Genomic DNA, 20,513 nt, shown 5'->3' with positions numbered 1-20,513 from the left:
CTTTCCCTCTGGCCAACATTTTGGCTGTATGCTGTAGGTACAGCAGTTTGGTGAACAGTTCAATTTATTCCAACTGAAAGGTAGTAATGAAGTTGAATGGAAGCTTATCTAGGCAAAACAACCGATCTTGACACATGACTACAGTGACTGGTACAAAAGTTCTGCTATCTGTGCCACAACATGGTACTGCTGAAAAGATTTTACAGGAAATAAATACTTATTTTCTCATGCTATTATTACAGATGAAGCACACTACCCTCAACAGAAATAATCACCAGCGAAACTGGATGAACTGTGGGCACACTGTTCTAAAAAGCTACCTAATCAAAACCACTGTCAACATACAGAAATCTCCTATAAAAAGATACAACCTCCCAATTCTTTCTCATTTCCATTTCTTTAGGTAAGATCCCAGAACTTCCATCATAGGATGAAAGCAGTATGATTGCAGCTTCATGTAACGCTAGTGTTGGAGGCCTCACCAACTCTCAGTGAAGTTGAACAGCAAACATATGATAGGTACATCTAGCTGAAACACAGGCTTGAACAGGAATGGATTGTCTGGCCATTACTTGAGAGCAATGTAAGTATTTACAATTTATTCCCCCTCATTACCATTTTTTGTGGTTTCTAACTCTCCGAAACATTCATTTTTCGTTTCCATCCAAACACTATGTCTATTCCTGTTCTCACTACTTCTGTCTAGTCAAAGAAGCACTCAACATCAGTAATTTTTCCCTTCCTTCTTTGAATAACTGAGAGGTACTGAATTCAAACCCAAAGAAAACTCTTTTACCCTATCCTTTTTATCATTATGATGAGCTAAACCTTGAAAATGCTCAAGAGTTAAAGGTACAAATCAGTGTAATCTACTAAACCTCTTCTGTCCTGTCTGTCCCCCCTGAAAAGGCAAACTCAGGATACTAACTGGACAGTTTCGCAGGTCTCCCATAGTGCTGGCGTTCTGTAGTAGTTCTCCAAACATATCTGGAGTCGGTTTCTCTCGTCTCTCCAGCATATAAATAGCTTGATTGCTTCAGTATAGAGAAAGCATGGAAAACAAAAGTTTAACAATAAAATAAAAACCCAAACCCACATTAAGTAAGTATATGTTTCACTTAAATTTTATGAAAAGTTAAGAACCTTAAAATACACAACACACTATTTAATATTTTAGTACAGAAAAATCACATAATTATTAAGTGTGAATTACTACACCTTCCATAATAATACTGCATAAAGAAAACAAGTAAAACTTAAAATAGAAATAGTTTCTAGTTTGGCTTAAAATTTACATCTTAAAAGTAACCTTTAGCATTTTGATAAATACTTGATTTCAAAATGAAATATTTGCTTCAAAATGCTTCTCTTCAGTAACCACAACCCTAGTAAAGTAGCACAGTAAAGCACATCCTTAATAATAAAACTATAGACAAAAAATAGCACGGTACCCAATTGATTTCATTGTCCAGCTTGAAAGAAAGTGCTCAAAGCATGTTCAAGCTTAAAATGCTTTAAGAGGTAAATAAATACATTACTGTTTATTGGTGTTTTTAAAATAACACATGACTTAAGATTTATTGAGATATTTAATATAAAATATTGAATGTAATTTACATAATTCTTTCCCTGTCTTTCTAATAAATAATGTTCTGATACACAGTGTCTGCTGGTAACCTAAAGAAAAACTACAGATCAATGGAACGGCAGGTAGCAGCCACAAGGGGGGATGCTTTACAATACTCCTGATACACTAGTAAAGTGGTAGCTTTTAACAGAGATCTGCATGAGAAGAGCAACTAGCAGTTTTCAGGACAATTTTTTGGGGCTCTGTAACTACATGTCTCACATGCAGGACAAGAAACAAAGAGAAGTTTTCATCCCAATCAAAATTTCAAGACAGAAGCAAATAACAGACTCCTGCTCGATCAGATTTAAGCAGCTTTTAATTGAGCAGCCACCTACTAAAAGAAAAGACTTCTCTAGCATTCATTCAAACGAACTACTACAGAGCTAGAGCTATTGCTTTGTGCACCATCTCCTTTAATGAAAGGTTATGGTGACCAGGGAAGTTCCCCAATAACTAGAAAAAGCAAGGGCATCCAAGAAAGAGGATTTGAGGAACTACAGGCTGGTCAGTCTCGCTCCAGTACCTGGGCCGATGACAGATCAAATCCCCTTAGAAATCATCTCCAGGCATATGAAGGACAAGAAGATGAGTCAGAGCAGCCAGCATGGATTTACCAAGGGCAAACTATGCCTGACCTATTTGATTATCTCCTATCATAAAATGATGGGTTCTGTTGAGGAGGTGAGAGCAGTTAGTATCATTTGGTCCCTAGCAAGGTTTCTAAGTCATCTGCAGCGTTCTTGTGGCCAAACTGCACGGGTAGAATACAACACAGACAAAAACCTAGCTGGACCTTCAGGCTCAGAGGATCAAAACATAACCAGCAGTCAGTTAAGAGTTGTGTTCCTCAGGGGTTAATACTGGGGCTGATGTTATTTAACATTTTCATTAACAACCTGGATGATGAATTAGAATACACCCACGTCAAGTTTACAGATGACACCAAACCGGATGGAGCAGTCAATATGCAGAAGGGAGTGCTGCCATCCAGAAGGATCTTGACAGGTTGGAGGAACAAGGTGATGGGAACATCATGAAATTCAGTAAAGGAAAATACAAAGTCCTGCACCTTGGACAGAGCACACTCAGTGCAGCAGTACTGGCTGCTGAATGGCTGAGGAGCAACATCGCAGAAAGCTGGTAGACAAGCTGAACATAAGCCAGACTCTTTGCAGAGGCAAACAGAAGAAAGACAAGAGGCAAAAGATGCAGAAAGGGAAATTCTGACTGGATATAAGGAAAAAAAAATTTCACACCATGTGGTTAAGCACTGGAACAGGCAGCCCAGAGAAGTCGTGGAATTTCTGTCCTTGAACATTTTCAAAACTCAGCCGCACAGAACCCCAAGCAGCCTGATCTAGCTTTCAAGTTAGTCCTGCTTTGAACAGGAGGATGGAGTAGATGTCCAAAGGCCCTTTCCAGCATAAATTATTTTTTATTTTTCTTATCTTGCTTCTTGACTTACCTGCTCACATATTAAGGTCTTTCAAAACGTATACAAGTCCTTGCCACTACAGTTGTCAGATTCAGAATCATAAACAAGTAGACACACTGATCCATGCCTAAATTGGTATCTTCTGCTCCACTAAATTCTCACGTTCTTTATCATAGTTATCAAAGCTCCACCAACTTTGAACAAACCATGTTCCGGACGTTTAACCTTGTGAAGGTAAAGATCAAACTGCAACACCAGCACAAAAAAGAGAGAAGTTCTCTTCCCCGTAAAAATCTCAACTCACCAGAGTGAGGTTGTGGAAATATAATGTACCATCTGGATGAAAGGTAACGGGTCAGAAGTGGCACCACAGCTGGTACAAACACACTAAAGAGAAAGAAAACGCAATACATTGACAAGATTAAACAGGTATTTCCACAGCAACACTTCTGCTTGTATCTTTTTTACCATGGCAATGCATGTCTTGGCAACGAAAACTTGGAACTGGAGAACTGGTGATTTGTATAAAGCATGTATCATTACCTCACCTGTTCAAACAAGGTCATCGCAAACTTCTGGTGGGAAACACAATGTGGTGCAGTGCAAATATCTTCCTTTGTCTCATCTGCTATGTGGAAGTGAATTCGCATTAACAAGTTTTCCTAGCCAAAGAGAGAAGAAAAAGCAAAAAAGCATTAGATCATTTCAAATGTAGACAAAAGTTAAAACATAAATCACAAAAGCATGTCAGATGCAATACTGTTATAAGCATTATTTACAGAGACAGAAGGCTCCTGCAAATGTTTGGAAGTTGCTTAGAAAACAAAAAAGTTGGTATTTCTTTGATATAAAAGAAAATGGCTACCGCTTCTGATTTGAAATGCTGTGTCAGGTAAACATTTATTTTATTTACTAGCACAGCTGAAGATTCTGTCCAATTCTCAAGCATCAATAGATTTGACCAAATGTAACGGGCAGAGCAGCTCTGCAGTATTAAAATCACTGGGTTGCCACTAACTTCTCATCAACACAAAGCAACCCGAACCAATTTCTATATTCCACAAGGGCTTTGAAATATGGCAAATAATTTACATTCTATCAAAAAGGGGGAGAACTAATAAATGAAGAAGCAGACTAAATTCTGCACGAAACAAAAGCACTGAACATTTTCTAGATACTATTTCAGACAACTCCATCTAGTTTTCAAGTTCCCAGGAGTTCTTGTCCTAAGACCTCCTCTCCTCCAGATTAATGTTGCCAACATTAATCTGGGGGTGCCAGAAGTCTACTGACACCACTTCCAGCAGCACGCTTCTCACTATCACTATGAGCTGTTTGTATAGTTTATGGGTCTGCAATAAGCAGGTCAAGATTAATTATCAGGCAAAATAGCTCTGACCTCGTACAATTTCCCTTGAACTTTAGAATCTAAGCTCTTCTGCCATTTAAATTAAATCTCTGCCTTTAGGGCTGAAAAGGTTAACTAAGTGAAAAACTGTGGAATTATCTCTGCCTTAAAGCTTAACTTCAAAAGAGAACTTGTACCCATTTTAACTGCCCTTGTGCCAGTACGGTTAACCTAACAAACCTGCTTGTGGGGACTCCCACAGCAGTATTAGATGAGCTATTTAGATTAGCTTTCTCAAGGAAGAAACTAAATCAAAAGTTTCCATAATCTACTACATACAGAACTCTGTGTTCAAGTGCTGGACTGCACACAATGATTTGACATAACTGTGCTCACAGGGGCTCCTCTGTAGGCTGATGTAATTTCTTTCACTTTGAAGCTTTATTGGTATGATGTACTTCCATTTTAAGCGAGCTCATTAAACTATACTATTTTGCTATATTAGTATTCTACAAACACAGGATACATTGGGTTATCATAAGGCCATTATCAGTCCACTTAGTTTAAGAGAAGAACTACAATAGCTATATGCACTTATCTCATTTCTACGATCTCTTACAGTACAAGTGTCAAATTAGGTAGGTATAGAAAACAAAAGATTTAACATATAGAAAGGACTCCACTCGGCCAGGTGCTTTACCTGAGAGAAGTTTTACCTTGCAGTAGTAAATCCAGTATGTTTGTACTTGGGTTAAGAGTTAACACCTTTGTTAACAAGCAAGTAGGTAGGATACAAACACACTTGGGCCACCCTATGGACACTATAATTTCCAAAAAGGGAAGCAGCCAATAGGTCAGCTAGACAAAAACACCTGCTAATTAAGTTAAAGAAATTTAGGAGACTGAAGAAGGAAAAGAAGAAATGTGGGTAAGAATAAAATCTTAACATAATGAATGCCAAGAGTCTGAGTATAAAAAGAAAGCAGGTGGGTAAACCTAGGGAGTTGAGATTTGTGTAAAAGCCATCTCTGGTGAGATAACCAGCCTAAAAAAATTGTCAGATGGTTTACAAATATGGCAACAGAAATATTTGGAGATGATCCATTTTACTGTTGCTTATCTCAACTTACAAACATAAACAACTGTGTTGGGTTGTGTTTGGTTTATTTATTTATTTTACTTTCCCTTAGCTAGAGTTTATGAAAACACGATTTCAGAATAACTGATAAACAACATGTCCTTTCACCCTTTTGACGTGATCCTTAAAAACAGAATCCTGGATCACTCTTGCAGTGCAATTTTTTTTTACTATTCATATCCATGACACACTTGAGACTGGCAAGCAGTCAGTTTATACTTTATTGAAAAGTAACTGTAAAAATGGATAACATTGGTGTTTCCACTTCAAAATCATTAGCGATGACTCTCAAACCAAATACTAGTTTGGGGAGGAATGGAGGGGAAGAAAAAGGGGCGGGGGGGGAAGAAGCAGATTGTGTAGTGGGGGTTTGCATCTATGCCTGTCAAACCATCTCTCAGTTATACTCACAAAACATTCAGCAGCATCATCCATGATGCCCAGCTGGAAGCGTTGCTCATCCTGAAATGTCTTTGCAAGAGCAGTGCGCAGGGCATCAGAAGGCAGTACCTTCTCACTGCTACACTGAAACTGGTTGAAGATACCCTAATAAGAAAACAAAAAGATAGTTAAGTTACCATATTTTCAAAACATGACTCAAGTTATCTGAAAACAAACAGCAAACCCCAACTCACTTTGATCAAGCAACACACAGATATTTGTATTGTACAGGGACTACAAGAGAAAATCCTAAAAGTTCCTCCTTTGAAATCATATGCACCTTTGTGTATTCCTTCCTTTCACATATCGAAGGGAGGGTGGGGAGCTTAGGGGTAAATCTCCCTCCGTGTCAATCCCCCTTGGATCTTCCTCCAAATTTGATTCCTGAAGCAAATACAATGGACACCAAAACTTTCTCACTTTTTATTCCTATTTCTCCCTCTCCAGTTCACTTTTTCTCTCCCACCTTGGTAGCTTTCTTCTTACACATGCCTTCTTTCCTCTTTCAAGCAACTCTTTCCAAATGTCTTAGCCCTTAAACAGCCAACAACCTGCTGCTTGCACTCTGTCGTGGTTTAACCCAGCCGAAACCAGGACGCACTCTTTAAGGATTTACCTTCCAATAAGTCCAAGAAGTGGGTAAGAATCAGATGATTTTGGGGTCAGCATGCAGGAGGGAAAAGGCATGACACGAATAGCAGTTCCTACGTATGGCCAGCTGTTCACTTGTTGCCATAAACCCGCATTTTCGTAACTGTAACTCACAGGTCATCCGGGTAACCGTTTGCAAGGATCAGTAGTTCTATAAATACGCTTTATCATCTAAAGTGTGGGTTATATGCATGAAAGTTCAGTACATATTCCCAACTCATTAAAAACCCACTTTTATTTTCTGTGTGCGTGTATGCGCATGCACATGTGTGCGTGAGATATCCAAAACATCTTCTGAACAGTTATTTAACTTTCATTGTGCAAAAACAGGAACATAATTCTGTATGCAAGATCCTCAGTTTAAGTAAAAACTTCCAGCCCTTATTTTCATACAAGACCATTCTGTCTCCATCACTACACTGCTCTACTTTCTACCTCATTTCACATGACAAGCAACCATCTTCATCAGTGTCAATCTCAAAATTCTGCTTGTCCTGTCCTATAAAGCTTTCCTCACAATTTCCTTAAAGATTGCGGAAAAGCTCCATTCTTAGTGCAAGAGAAAAAAAGGATCATCTTCAATTGTGCACCACTCGGCTTTTCTGCCTTCTAAACTCAGTCAAACAAGGAGAAAGCCAGCCTCAAACTCGTTTCCCTGTTTGGTTTTCTTTCAAATCTATAGTGAGAATCTGTAGCGATGTTGATTCATGTATCACTTCCTCCCTCAATTACAGAAAGCTTCTCCCCAGCATACTTAGGATCTATATTAATTGGAAATAAATAATCTGAATCTTTCTCTCCTTCAACTATTCTTACTTGTTCCTTATCAGGAAACGAGCAGGTAAACTGAGAGAAGGTTTGCCAAGCCGTGCAATCTCGGCTGCTTTGAGGAAGCTGAAAGAGTGCAGAAGCTGTCACTGCATAGCTAGCAAACCAACCTCTGTGCCCCTGCCATTTCTGGCCATAGAAACGGTACAATTTACAGTGTTGACATATTATCTAATATAGATGTAAAATGCCCACCTCTCTCTACTCCTATTTTTATTTTGGTAGCCCTTATGGTGCTCATTCATGGGTGAGGGCCCACTGTGCTGAAGCCCATAGCTCTTATAATATTGCCTTTATTATAGTATCAAATAATGATGAGGAAAGTAGTAATGAAGAAAAGGCTGTGAGGCAGTAAGTCTCACACTTCATGAATTACAGACAATACCTCTCCTCAGTTACCTTTTATTTATACATATATAAAAATGGAAAGAATGACAAAGTCTTTGTACTTAACAACATTGATCCCCATTTCTGTCACTCTGAAAACAGAGCAAGTTTCATTAGTAAATTTTCTCATTTCAGTGGACCTCAAAAAAAAAAAAAAGCAGTGAAACATAATTCCATCCTGCTTCAGCACTTTACATTGAATAATTTAAGAGCACTTAAAAATATTCCTTACTGTGCTTTAGAAATGTGTTTATTCTGGTTATCATCAATCTCACTTCATAGATCTGGAAACTGAGACACTCGCCTAGTGATTGGCATGCAACCTCACTGCAGGGAACTGATGGACAGGACCAAGTTTGATTCAGTGAGAGCTCTGAAATGGCTCTGCGCTCTTGGCGGAAGGAGAGGAGAGAATCAATGCAGGCTCCAAAATAGGTAAAAGGATAAGCAAGCAAGCAAAACCAAAACTCTTATTTTAAATTTCCATCTTTAAAGAAATAGCACACTTTACTTCCACCCGTAACATACCTACTAGTTAACATAAAGAGATCCAGTAAGGAAAAAGTGATCCTGACGATAATAAGCAACTGTTTTTCACAAGATCCTGCATTGCAAATTTTTCTGCATCACAATAATTACAGCCTTCACAATTAAAACTAAAAAACTTTCATTAAACAGCAGAAAACTGAAATCTGTTACCACAACCACAGAACAAAAATAATTCAGTATTATAAAAGAATTCTGTGAAGAATTCTAATATGTAAAATCAGGAAGTAAAAGATCCCAATATCATATAGAAGAATGAGTCCTAAAATTTGTAATGACAGCACACAATGGTATAGTCTTACTTAGATTACGAGGGAGAAAAAAAAGAAGTCTTAAAACCAGTGAGTAATTGTGCATTTTAATCTAATAAAGATCAAACCTTATCATGTCATTGCATAGTGCAGTTTAGAGCATGTTGGAACACAGTGGTCGTAGGAAGTCCCAAAAGCACCTCAAATGGAGTCAAAAGCACTTTGAACACAGGGGGGTTGATTTTCATTGGGTTTTGGTCGGGTTTTTGACGGTTTTTGTGGGGGGGAGGTGGGGTTTCCCCTTTTCCTTATTTTTCAGGATAGGTTCTTTGCTCACCTTCAGAACAGGTCTTTCTTGTCTGTCAGCCTTACATGGAAAGGTGTGGCATTTCCTGCAGTGTCATCACTTTAAGTTATCTCAGTCAGATCTTTCTTCTTAATTTCAGGTCTTGCCCTTAAGTGATACTGTTAATCACTAACACATTTGTTCCATATACAGGTCTGAAAGCCAGCTGGGTGCAGACCAGGAAAGCACTGCTGATTCTGCCCCAGGAGTTTTCATGACACCTTTTCTCCAAGTGCTTCTGGAACTTAATGAGAACTTTATATATGAAACATTCAAACTTTGTTCTCTTTCAAAAACTTCTTCACCTGAATTTGAAGGCAGTGAAAACCCCATTAGTGTATTCACCACGCTGATGATCTCTCTCAATAGCTACACTCCAACAGAAATGAGCATATCCTTAACAGCAGCAGCAATATGAAGAGACACTGCTAAGAGCTTCATGAACAAGGGAAGTCCCTCCTATTTTATCAGTTTTCAGGAACTAAAATCAAAGATGCAGAACCAAAGAAAAAAAAAAAAATTAGCTTAACATAAAATCTGAGCAATTACTAAAATACTATTAGCAGCAGTACTTTGATTTCCACACTGATGACCTACCCTTGGCATGTTGGTAAGTCTATGAGCCAAGACAAAGAACAGCATGAGCAAGGGATTTTTCAGATAGGAAGTATGCCTTCTCATTGTCAATATAAAAAAAGAAGCCTATCTCCCTTTATATCCCCTTCCCTACAGATCTTCAAAGTATGGAAAGGGTAGCAGAGACAGCAGAATTACGAAGCATAAGCATTCTTTAAGAGGAATAAATTGCCAAAGTCCATCTAGTTGCATCTAGTCCTTCGCCAAGTACTAAGTCAGGATCAACTACAACTACATAGCTGATCTTTCACCAGCTCGCTCGCAGAGGCACCCAAATCTGGAAATTCCTTAACCATCCCAGGCAATCTATTGTAGGGCCTCACTTGGCTTATTACCATTCAGAAGGCTCTTTCCTAGTTTTCTAACTGGAAGCTTTGTGTCCTTTCTACTACAAATCTGAGCTTCTGACACACATCAGAACAAGGGCTTGCAGAGTCAGTGGTCTCCCAAAATAATCTCCTCCAGTTTGGGAAGTGTGGAGAATCAACATGAACTTTCTAAAGCTTCAAAGGAAAACAACCTAGAGCTTGAGACAAGGAACCTTTCTCATACAACTATACAAGTTAAAATCTGGCTTTCTATTTCAGAATGCTAAAATTCACATGCACAATCATAAATCGAGTTGTTCTTCATTTAGTTAGAGAATAAAGACAGTAATTATCTTTTGAGGTAATTCATGGGATTGACATTTTAGAGTTCTTTTAAATTTTAAAGATTTGGAAAACTGAAATATATGTGAATCCCCCCATAGTTTACAAGATCTGCTCCAAATTATCTTTAACAGTGTTTGGAATCCATTTTCTCCCCAGGAAAGAAGTATTCAATTTATTTGGGGTAAACTGACATCTGCAATGTGTATCTAACCATACTGATGAAACAAATTCCAGACTTGATATACATGCACATATGACCTTTTAATCAAGCATGTAGAAGCAGGCTGGCATAAGAATAAATTGATGGCTGAAGACAACAGGCAACAGCTACTGAATCAGTGTCCATGCACTGTAAATTTGAGTTCTGTCCTTGGCAGCTTTCTGAGAACTAATTATTCTCTTTCAGCATTGTGCAGAAGTTCCTTCTGGACAGGGATATCGCTGCAGCTCTAGCGGTGTGGTATTTCTTTCAAAGAACAAAGCATGTTCCCCCCGAACACTTTAGTATTCCCTACATGAACAGTTTCTGCCTTTTAGCAAAAGCTACAAATATTAACATGGCCAATCCCCATCTTTCTCTCACTGCTTAACATATCACTATTATTCTCGTTGTCACTCAATTGCGACAGTTTTTGGTTGGGTTTTTGTTTGTTTGTTTGTTTTTAAACTTTCTCTCCATTTCAATAGCATGCCCTTCTTACTCCATTCCATTCATTGGACTTCTTTTTCTTGCCTACAGTACCTAATCTCTCATCCAAAACATCACACACTTCTCCTGATGCAGCCTCTTACTCAGCACAACAACCTGTTTCAGTAAAAATTCCGGCTGCTAAAAATCACTTTTCTCCCATCCAACCACATCAGCCTCCACCCACAGTATTTCCACTAGCTCACATTTCTTCACCACATTTCCTCATGTTATATTCGCCTTTAAGGGCGCAAATAATTCTAGCTCTATTTGGTTTTACGTCTCTGGACCTCTTTCCAAGCCTCCAAGTCTGATAACAGTTAACCTAGATTTCCATTATTCCTTTCTTTTACAGTTTCTCTTCCATTTTTACTCGCGCTGTACCCTAAACATTACCGTAAGGTCCCCAGTATGGACTGTAAAGTCAGGCACCCCTGGCTACTACCAAAATGAAATAAAAACATACCTTCCACGAGTTTTGTTTAAGAGGGTGTCAGGAAGAGAAACCCCTACTACCAAAATCAAATAAAAATACACTTTCTGCAAGTTTTGTTTAGGAGGGTGTCAGGAAAAGAAACCCAAATCCGAGAGTGTCCACATCAACTAGGTGACAATTTATTAACTGCTTGATCAATGTCAAGAAAAGGCAGTCATTATTTGGAAGCTTCAATTACCAGTTTATTAACTCAGGAAACTGTACTTGCTGCTAGTTTATTTGTCAGGCAGTGCCAACTGAAAAAAGAAGTTTAAATAATAGAAGTAATTATTTTATATATTTTTACTACTGTTTTACCCTGAAATACTATCCCGATTTGGAAAAAAGCACAAAACAAGGAGATGAAATCTTAGCAACCAACCTATCACTGTCTCAACCATTTAATGAACTTTTCATAACAAATCCCTTCATTTCAATCAAGTGGCTAATCAGAACCACGAACTACAGTCATTCCACTTCTTTAAAGCATTCTAATACCCTATTGTTCTCAGTTTTCACCTTAGAAAACAGCATCATTTTTACACAGAAAATTCACATTCTTCCTGCTTTTGTTGCACATGACAAAATTACAGAAAAGACCAGCCCTACTGGAATTTATCAATCAATAGAGCATTCTTCTTTGCAAACTACAAAAAACACTCTGTCCTATATCCTGGCACTATGGAGCTCCCAGTACAATCCCTGGAAGGAGAACAAACTCTCTGTGGCATGCTCAGTACAGTGGACGGATTTCCCTCTTCCTGCCCTCTTCCAGCTGTGATAAACAAACACCAAAGCAAAGTCATGCTCTAGAAAAAGGAAAATAAAACAGAACACAGTAGACTTCAACATTAATAATAAATCAAAAAGCTGTTCCAGTGTTACAGCAGGCAAACCACATAGCAGTAAGGACAGCTTGTGTACTGAAAAAAACACTTAATGCCACATCTTAAGGAAGGAACAGTGTTTGGGATTCCAGCACAGAGTCTGCAGCTCTGCTTTGTCTTTTTGTATCTGTTGATGCAAGGTTCCTTCAAAATAACCAATGAACGTATGTCTGGAATGACTTCAGGGTTCATTTTGTAGCCACATAAACAGTCAGACAGCACAGCAAGTTTTAAAATCACTTGAAGAATTTGTGCAATGGATGTCTTCAACACGGTACAAAAATAAAATGTGATTTGATATCAGGTATGACATCACTGTCCTGTGATCCCTCATTTTATAAATAAAAGTAATTTAAAATTACAAATCATATTTATAGAGCTAGCTGAGCATTTACAGTAAATACTGTGCATGACATCAGAATCCCTAGAAACAGTTGCAGCAAGCCAAGAAAGTGGAAAAAATACAACTACTTTGGTGTTATTCAAAGGCTAAATTTAGCTTATTGAAGACTATCTTCCTCTAAAGTCAGTGGGAAGAGAATGTCGCCTTTAGAGCAACGGTTCAAAGTCGGGGAAGAGCATGAACCCCCTCTGCACACACAGGCGGTATCCTGCGAAGGGAACCTGGAGCGGAGGCGGGGACACGACAGAGTCTCTTCCCCGCAAGTACTGCCCCTTTCCCAGGCCAGGCTGGAATCTGAACATGCCAGCATGCTTTGGAGAAGAGTAAACATGTCCTGCCTCCTCCTTGCTTGGTCTGGACACATATTTTGGGCAGATCCACCTGACAGCATGCAAGGCTAATTACCTCTCCCCAGACCCTAATGGGAGATTTTCGCATGGTATAGAGCTCCAAATTCCTGGGTTCCCACTGGATCCAGCCATATCTTCTCCCTCATCTTAGCAAAGCCTAAGGCAAGATTCAAGAGAAAGAGGATGTCAAAGACCCGGAAGCTAAGCTGACATTACCCTGGCAGGACAACAATTAAAGGCTTCCAGAGCATATGGGAGGGCTGGGGCAGGGGAAGAGATGAGCACAGAAGGGAAGGGATGATCCTGCTGCACTGAGACACGAAACATGCTCTTGGTGATGCTTGCAGTATTAGGTGCATATTAAGCACATTATCCCATTTGTCTTATACAAGTTTACACACAGTATGTGCCAGAAAGACAGACTTTTTATAGGAGGAAAAAAAAGAGCAGTTTGAGAACACTGATCCAGAGGGCAGCAGAGAACAAGTAAAACCTTAAACAGCCTTTTTTCCCCTTCTACTACTTGCTTAAGGAGTTTAAGATGATGGATGGGATCATCTCCACGGTTTGGGGGCTATCCCTTTTGCACACCTTTATCATTTAGTATCCCTACCTTTTCAGTTGCATGCAAGCAAGACAGCCTATGTTTCTGGTGTTTGGGTTTTTGGGGGGGGGATGAGGGAAGGTTTGCATCCCCAATTTCACTTAGAGTTAAGTGACACCCTTTATTACTCATCTTTATAGTATTATTTGACCTGATAACAACAGAAAAATGGGGGAAATTTTCAAATATTTATGTACACACATCAACATTTTACACAAGTCAATAAAGGTAGAAATTTGTCACGGTATCACCCAGAGAAAAACAAAATTGTGAGTTCCTTTATGAACATAAGGGAACCAGGAATAAAACAGTTCTATAGCTCCTAACAAACAAATTTCTACATATTTTTCTCTTTTACAGTTTTACAATAGATGTCTGTAAACTTTCTGAAGGTTCTGGAATAGGCTTGGGTAGAACACACTAAAATTTCCCAGGAAGAACAGACTGTAGATAGAGAAAACACGAACATTTTGGTTTGGATTAAAGCCAATTGGAATTCATTTATTTACTTTGTCAAGTATTGGTTACTACTCATATTCATAAATACTTGTCCAGATAATTCTTTACTTGTTTACACATTTCTTCAGAGTTTTTCATTGTACATTGAGTTTTGTGAGCTATAGGAATTCTGCCCATAACCAGATGCAAGTTTTCTAAAACGTGCAAAAGTACTTGAGGATTTGGTGCAACGTTATAGCTTTGTTGGAAACTAAGGGTTGTAACACCTTCTGGCTAAGCATAGCATTGGTAAGAACTTCAGATAGGAAACAAACTAAAAAAATCCTTGCAGATATCTGGGAGCAAGAAGAGAGAGCAGCAATTTTTTCAAAGGCTGCTAAATTTAAAAAATAAGCATATGGCTGCAGCCATACAATTTGTGAATTCTGCCACTCTACCTGTCGCTTCCAAGTTTATAATAGCATACTGCACACTTCAGCAAGACATCAAAAGCAAGGATTTTATCAACAAAACTAAACACTCTTCAACCCAATGTCTGCTTTTAATACATATATACCAGAGATCCTGCCATCTTCTTACTGTAGTGCTTTCCCCTCTCATGCTGGTACTGCTAATCCAGATGCATCTTTGTCCAGAGTTTATCTTTCAATACTCATTCCACAAAGGTTCATCCTCTCCTTTTTCCTATAACATCATCTTTTTTTTTCCCCTCCTCTTTTTCAATACTCTTACTCCGAAAAAGACTTTTAACTATTATCTTTATACTAAAACCTCTCAACTCTGCCTCAGAGGCCAATCTTTCATTGAAATGGCAGAACCTGTCTGATCTCCTGATATTTCCTTGTCATATCCTGCTGTTAGGTTAAACCCCAGAACAGCAAAAGCTTACATTCGTGATAATTTCCTAAATCCTTTTCTTTCTGTCCTTATCTCAGCTATCAAAGAATGCCAACAATCACCTGGCAATACTCAAGGGCATGATCCAAGAATTAACTTCAAATTATTTATCCCACTGAACTTAATGAACTCAAACCAGATCATGCCTAAGACTTGCCACTACCTATAAGGAAGGGGATGTATTTTATACTCCATCTTTTCTTTGTCTGGATAGCTATATTTCTCACTTCGGATGTGCTATCTTGCTCCTAAGCCGCTGTTACATCCTCTTCTGATGATACTGCTGTAAATATCATCCTGTCTCATAATTTCAACAGATACACCTTGAGACAAATTTCCCTTCAGAAGGAAATTACTTATCTTCTTTCATGCCTTAATAACCTCTTCTTTACTGTTCTTTTGCAAGGGAAAAGCCCTCAACAACAGTTCAAAAACTCACTAGATAACTCATTTCAAGCCTTTCTCTACCATAGCACCTGTAAAGTCACTTAACAGTAGCAAGACAGCTATTATACTACAAATATTGCCTGTGAACTTCAGATGATCTTAATTTAAACCTTGCACTCTCTGTTTTGCCATATTTATAAGACGCGCTGTCTGTCCTTTTCATTACTGCACACAGAATTCATGACACAATAAATTTTCCCACAACGAATTTAAATATTTAGTTGGATTTTACAACCCATTTGTGATCAAAGAAAATGTCTCAGTCCCACTTTCAGAAAGAAAAATCACTGCTCAGGAAGATTAAAGCTGGTATTTTCATCGTGTTTGCATCACATCCATTTCTCCCACAAGGTTAGAGGGAGCCGTGGGTTTGAAGTAGCAAAACTTAGAAAGGAAGGTACAAAAAACCAGAAGCGCTAAAAATTAATGGGTAGAGACAAATGGAGATGTAGGATTGCACAATTTACTCAATTACATAACAATACTCAGAATCAGAGCTAGCATCTAGATCTTACTGTCCAGGCAGCATTCTATGACGGTCAGTATTCTATCTGCATCTACAAGCAGAATTGATGGGTTTTTTTAAACAGAGACCACAAACAGCTGAGCCATTTAATGCAGACATCAATATTTACAGTAGAAAATACCTTTTAGTCTTATATAATCAACAGTTTTGAACAGAAAGGCTTAAAGCTAAATGGCCTTCTCCATGCTGACATTTAAAGTAGCTCTGAAGAAAAGGTAACTTCTGAAAGAGCATACTAACTGCATACATACTAACTGTATAAATGATATTTATAAACCAAATAATAAATTAGAAAAAACAAAGCAAACTGATGTTTAACTGGCTGAACTAATCTTTCGAACAACATGGAGGCTCACGATGATCCACACTCCATTGATAAGAGTCCTGAAACTTTACCTACAGTATTTTCACAATTTATTGGCTTGAACAGTGTGTCTTGGGTTAGTATCTATCAGATTTAATTTTGCTCTCACAAATTTCCAGATGGAAGTTTGATTACACATATTAGTCAAATATCAGAAATATTTCCGCTCCATTTTTTAAAAAAATGTTTTGAATTTATTTCCAACTTTTACCTTAAGAGCACAGAAGATGCAAGAATCGCCCATACATTTGTGCGTTGTGATTTGCCGGAAACTGCGGCGAAAAATGTCCAGGTGCCAGAGAACCTGAAACACAAAAAGGGGCACAGCCAATTCTATGAATATATAAAATAAAATACTGCATAAAGCTCTGACTAAAGTTGCACACGCTAAATAATCCCAGAAGTACACTAATGTCAGCGACCATCACTTGTAAAACGGGATGCCTTTTATTAACTGCAAGTTGACATTTTCATCTTTCTTCCTCAGCTGTAGCATTCACATATATAAATTTACAGTAGAACATCCCTCTGAATTTCTTGCCACGTGCTTTTAGATTAAAAAACTCGCTTCTTTGTCCGTGTGGCAGTGCCAGCTTAAACAGCACTTGCCCCGACTGCTCCCCCGCACTAGCACCATGGCCGGCCGCCGTGCAGCCACACCGTGAGGCTGGGCAGAGCTGCCCAGGACACCCTACTGACCGCTGGGGCCAAAACTCGCCATCCTTCCACCTCCTAGGCAGCCTCCTTGTTCTGAGCAGAAAGCCCAAATGCTGGAAAAATGGAGCACCAACAGCACATACATTAACAAGTTCTCGCAGTCAAAATGATAAATTACTAAAAGGCATTATGCCCAATATCAGCAGCAAGTGTATTCACATGCCATGATTACTGGCAGATTTCTAACCCTAACCTGTATGGGCAGTTAACTTTTCTCTCAGGACAGATATGGTGGTAATACCAGGTACGTGACCAGGTATGGTCACAGCATATAAAAGCAAGCAGGCTTTTATATGTTCTGCTAGCAACGTTTGCTGTAACAGCACCAAGTTTTATTCTTAAGTTTTACCACTAAATCTGTGCCATCTTGGGCAATTATCTAAATTCACATCTGTAAAATGGCAACAATACCAATCTCTGAGGTGTTTCACAGCTCTTTACATATAAATGTGGTCGGTGCTGGCTATTTCAGCTTCAACTAACAATAACTGGACTTTCTTGTAAGCCTCAGAGCCACCAGCCTTTCAGGAGGCAGAAGCCAGCACTGAAAGAAGCCCTGACCTAAATCGCGTCCTGCCAGGTTCCGGACAGAGCAGCAAGGTCCAGGCTGGCATCTGACTGGCTAAATGCTTCATTAGCATACACAGAGGGACCAAACTTCTTATTCCAGAGCAACTGGCTAGAAAAAATTTAGCACTCTGAAAAAAGTTGTGCTGGTTTCAAGAAGTGTTTCCAGCTGGAACAATTTGTTAACTAAACCATAGCACACAAATGTTACCTAAAATTATGTTTAAAACCACATTTATTGAATATGTAATCTGTAAAGTTTCCCAAAACTTCGGAATTGTCATGGCTATGTTTATAGTCAAACTCTCCCTATACTTAAGGGCCTGGGAGGCAACATAAGCCTTGGAACCATCTGATTACACACAACATTCCTGAAGAACTACTGCAGACTTCACAAAAGGACAAAAAAATAGCACATTTCGGAACGAGTCCAATTTTTCGTGTAACTGCCTTTGGAGATTATCTTGAATGTTTATAGAAATACTTACTAGTAAGGAGCAACAAACATTCAAGAGCCTCTCAGACTAACACTGAATGTTAAAAAATTAAGATTAAAAAAACCCAGAAGTTATATTTTATGAAATTATTACCATCTTGGGTTTTTTTAAATTCAGCTTTGACTGTAAGTATTTTTGGTATCCTCTCTCTCTTGAGCTTTAAAAGAAAACGGTTTATGTAGAAGACTAAAGGCCAGGTCATAAGCTTTCATCTTCAGGAATGGCATGCAGCTGATGTTAGGCTCTACTTAGTTCTGACCTAGGTTCAGCAACACAGTTTTAGGAGACAGGCGGTGATTACACCTTATAACTTAACAGAAGCAATTAATACGGTACATCACTGGAAATGCACTTTTCTTGTAAGTTCCCTTTGCACCCAAGTCCTGTATTTCATAGCATATTAAGCCTGCTGAGGGTCACTGGTGTTTCTATTTGTATTATTTGCATCATGGGGGTATCTTGAAGCCTGAAGTTAGTTGAGAACCTAATCGTGCCCGTAGGAAAAAAAAAAAACCACAAAAAACCAACACAAAACCCACAAACAGTGACATAGTCTGTGCTACACAGACAAGTCATATGAAGGGAAAGAAACTGATGTGGAGAAAGGGTTTTAAACCCTGCAGCCAGAAGGACTGAATCTCAAACGTCAAACATTCAAAACATCTAAATGATGACAATACCAGTATAGCAGCCATACCACTCAACTAAATTTTGACACGGGAAAAGGTTTTTCTTCTAAATCAAAAGGTAAAGACTCAATCATCTAAATTAAGCTACAAATCAGCAGTTAGAAAGAAAACTGGACTACATAAAAAGGATCTTGTATAGGTATTATCAACCCTTGAACTTGACTGGTTCAACAAAAAAGTTAAATTTACTTTTAAGGAGTAGACATACTGCAAGCTACGCAATATTCTATTATTTTGAAAGAAATTTTCTACATATATTTTCATCTTTGGTTGACATATTACAAGTTTACACAAACAAGTGATTCAAGTACACTAAGTGATGACTACGTGAATGCTGTTTCACCAGGAAAACCTGAAAATTAAAAAAAGCTGTTCTATAACTCAACTAATCTGCATTTCCAAACATAGCTTTATTCTATCTAGGCCCATAAACAATTAGTAGTCAAGCCCGGCTATATTTGTTACACAGTCAAGCCTAAGAAAATACTGCAATAAACAGAGGACAAAGATAGAAACATTTTTTATTATGTGCTCTTACCTGTAGCGCACTATTCAGGAAGCAACTGTTCTGTCCTGGTTCATTGCTGAGACCTTTACTGGGTGCAATTGAGGTTGTATTTCGTGGAGTAAACATGCCCTGTACATTCCCCCGACCCACAGAAAAGTAATTTCTTTTCCAAGACATCTTCCAGTTTCAGCTGTAAAATATGCAGGTTTAGCTAGCAGAGTATGTGACTTGATCAGACCCTTTCTTTCTTTCACCAAAATTCAAAACTGGAACAACAATCCAATCTTCTTTAAATTACAGTTTAAACAGAATTTGTCCTTTCACAGGACAGAAGCAGTTTGCTTCTTTTAAATCCAGCCCAGGATGCTATTCTTCATTTGATGCTTATGTATGCAAAAACCTTTTTTACAAGCAGCCACATACAAAGTTTGCAAAGGGAAGGAATCCATGGTCGTGCAAGTTCATCTCTTATGCTGCTTCTCCCTTTTCCAAACAGGCAGTGACTTCAGGGAACAAATGGCAAATTAAGGAGGTCCTAGAATCAAGAGGAGAAAAACAACAGCTACCTCCCACACCCCAAAAACCCCAGCTTCTCTAATTCTTTTATAATCCTTCTGCAGAAGATGGGAAAAATCCAATTAGTAAGGGAGCAGAGAAACCAAAACCAAAATAAAGCCTTGGCAGCTCCCTTTCAGTTACGTTTATCTTGGGTGATGAAAGAGACATTATCCTCACAGGGTAAAAAGGAGTAACTCCAGGACTTGAGAGCGAAGAGCTTTAAAGCAGCAAAAAGTCTCCAATACAGTTCTAATTCTGTGTGCGATCTTTAGAAGTTTCTTCTCCTGATCCTCCTTTTGCAATCGGAATGCCCAGCCGTGCCAGAAAGCTTGAGAGAGAAAAATAATCAAAGGCTTGCGTCATTTAATTACTCTCTTGGTTTTGTGGTGTTCTGCCAAGACCAGCGTTGCCTCACCTCCCACAATACACTGAATCTTCTGAGACAAAGCAAAAAATATAAACCTTCCTCCACCCAAAAAATAAAATAACATGGAAAAGAACAGAGAATTCCAAGAAAAGTATGTAAGAGCAAGAGAGCTGGAGTATGTTGGAAGCGTTGAATAACGAAGTTAGATTAAAAAAATAAA

The 20,513-nt window shown here is 38.6% G+C and overlaps 1 protein-coding gene across 1 annotated transcript in view; it reads right to left on the bottom strand.

The window, feature by feature from the left end:
- The window catches only part of USP54 (ubiquitin specific peptidase 54), a 52,722-nt gene extending 33,042 nt beyond the window's left edge, over nucleotides 1-19,680 (bottom strand). Inside the window, 6 exon segments of the mRNA XM_009586191.1 lie at nucleotides 929-1,034; nucleotides 3,370-3,452; nucleotides 3,614-3,727; nucleotides 5,963-6,097; nucleotides 16,602-16,694; nucleotides 19,399-19,680. Of these exon segments, the coding sequence (XP_009584486.1) occupies nucleotides 929-1,034; nucleotides 3,370-3,452; nucleotides 3,614-3,727; nucleotides 5,963-6,097; nucleotides 16,602-16,694; nucleotides 19,399-19,545 (678 nt within the window). The 5' untranslated portion in view covers nucleotides 19,546-19,680.
- Nucleotides 19,681-20,513: the final 833 nt, after the last annotated feature.

This window comes from Fulmarus glacialis, unplaced genomic scaffold (assembly GCF_000690835.1).
Source record: "Fulmarus glacialis isolate BGI_N327 unplaced genomic scaffold, ASM69083v1 scaffold37669, whole genome shotgun sequence".
In the NCBI taxonomy this organism is placed as follows: Eukaryota; Metazoa; Chordata; class Aves; order Procellariiformes; family Procellariidae; genus Fulmarus; species Fulmarus glacialis.
Note: the sequence above shows the minus strand (reverse complement) of the source record. Positions and strands in the feature narration are given on the sequence as shown.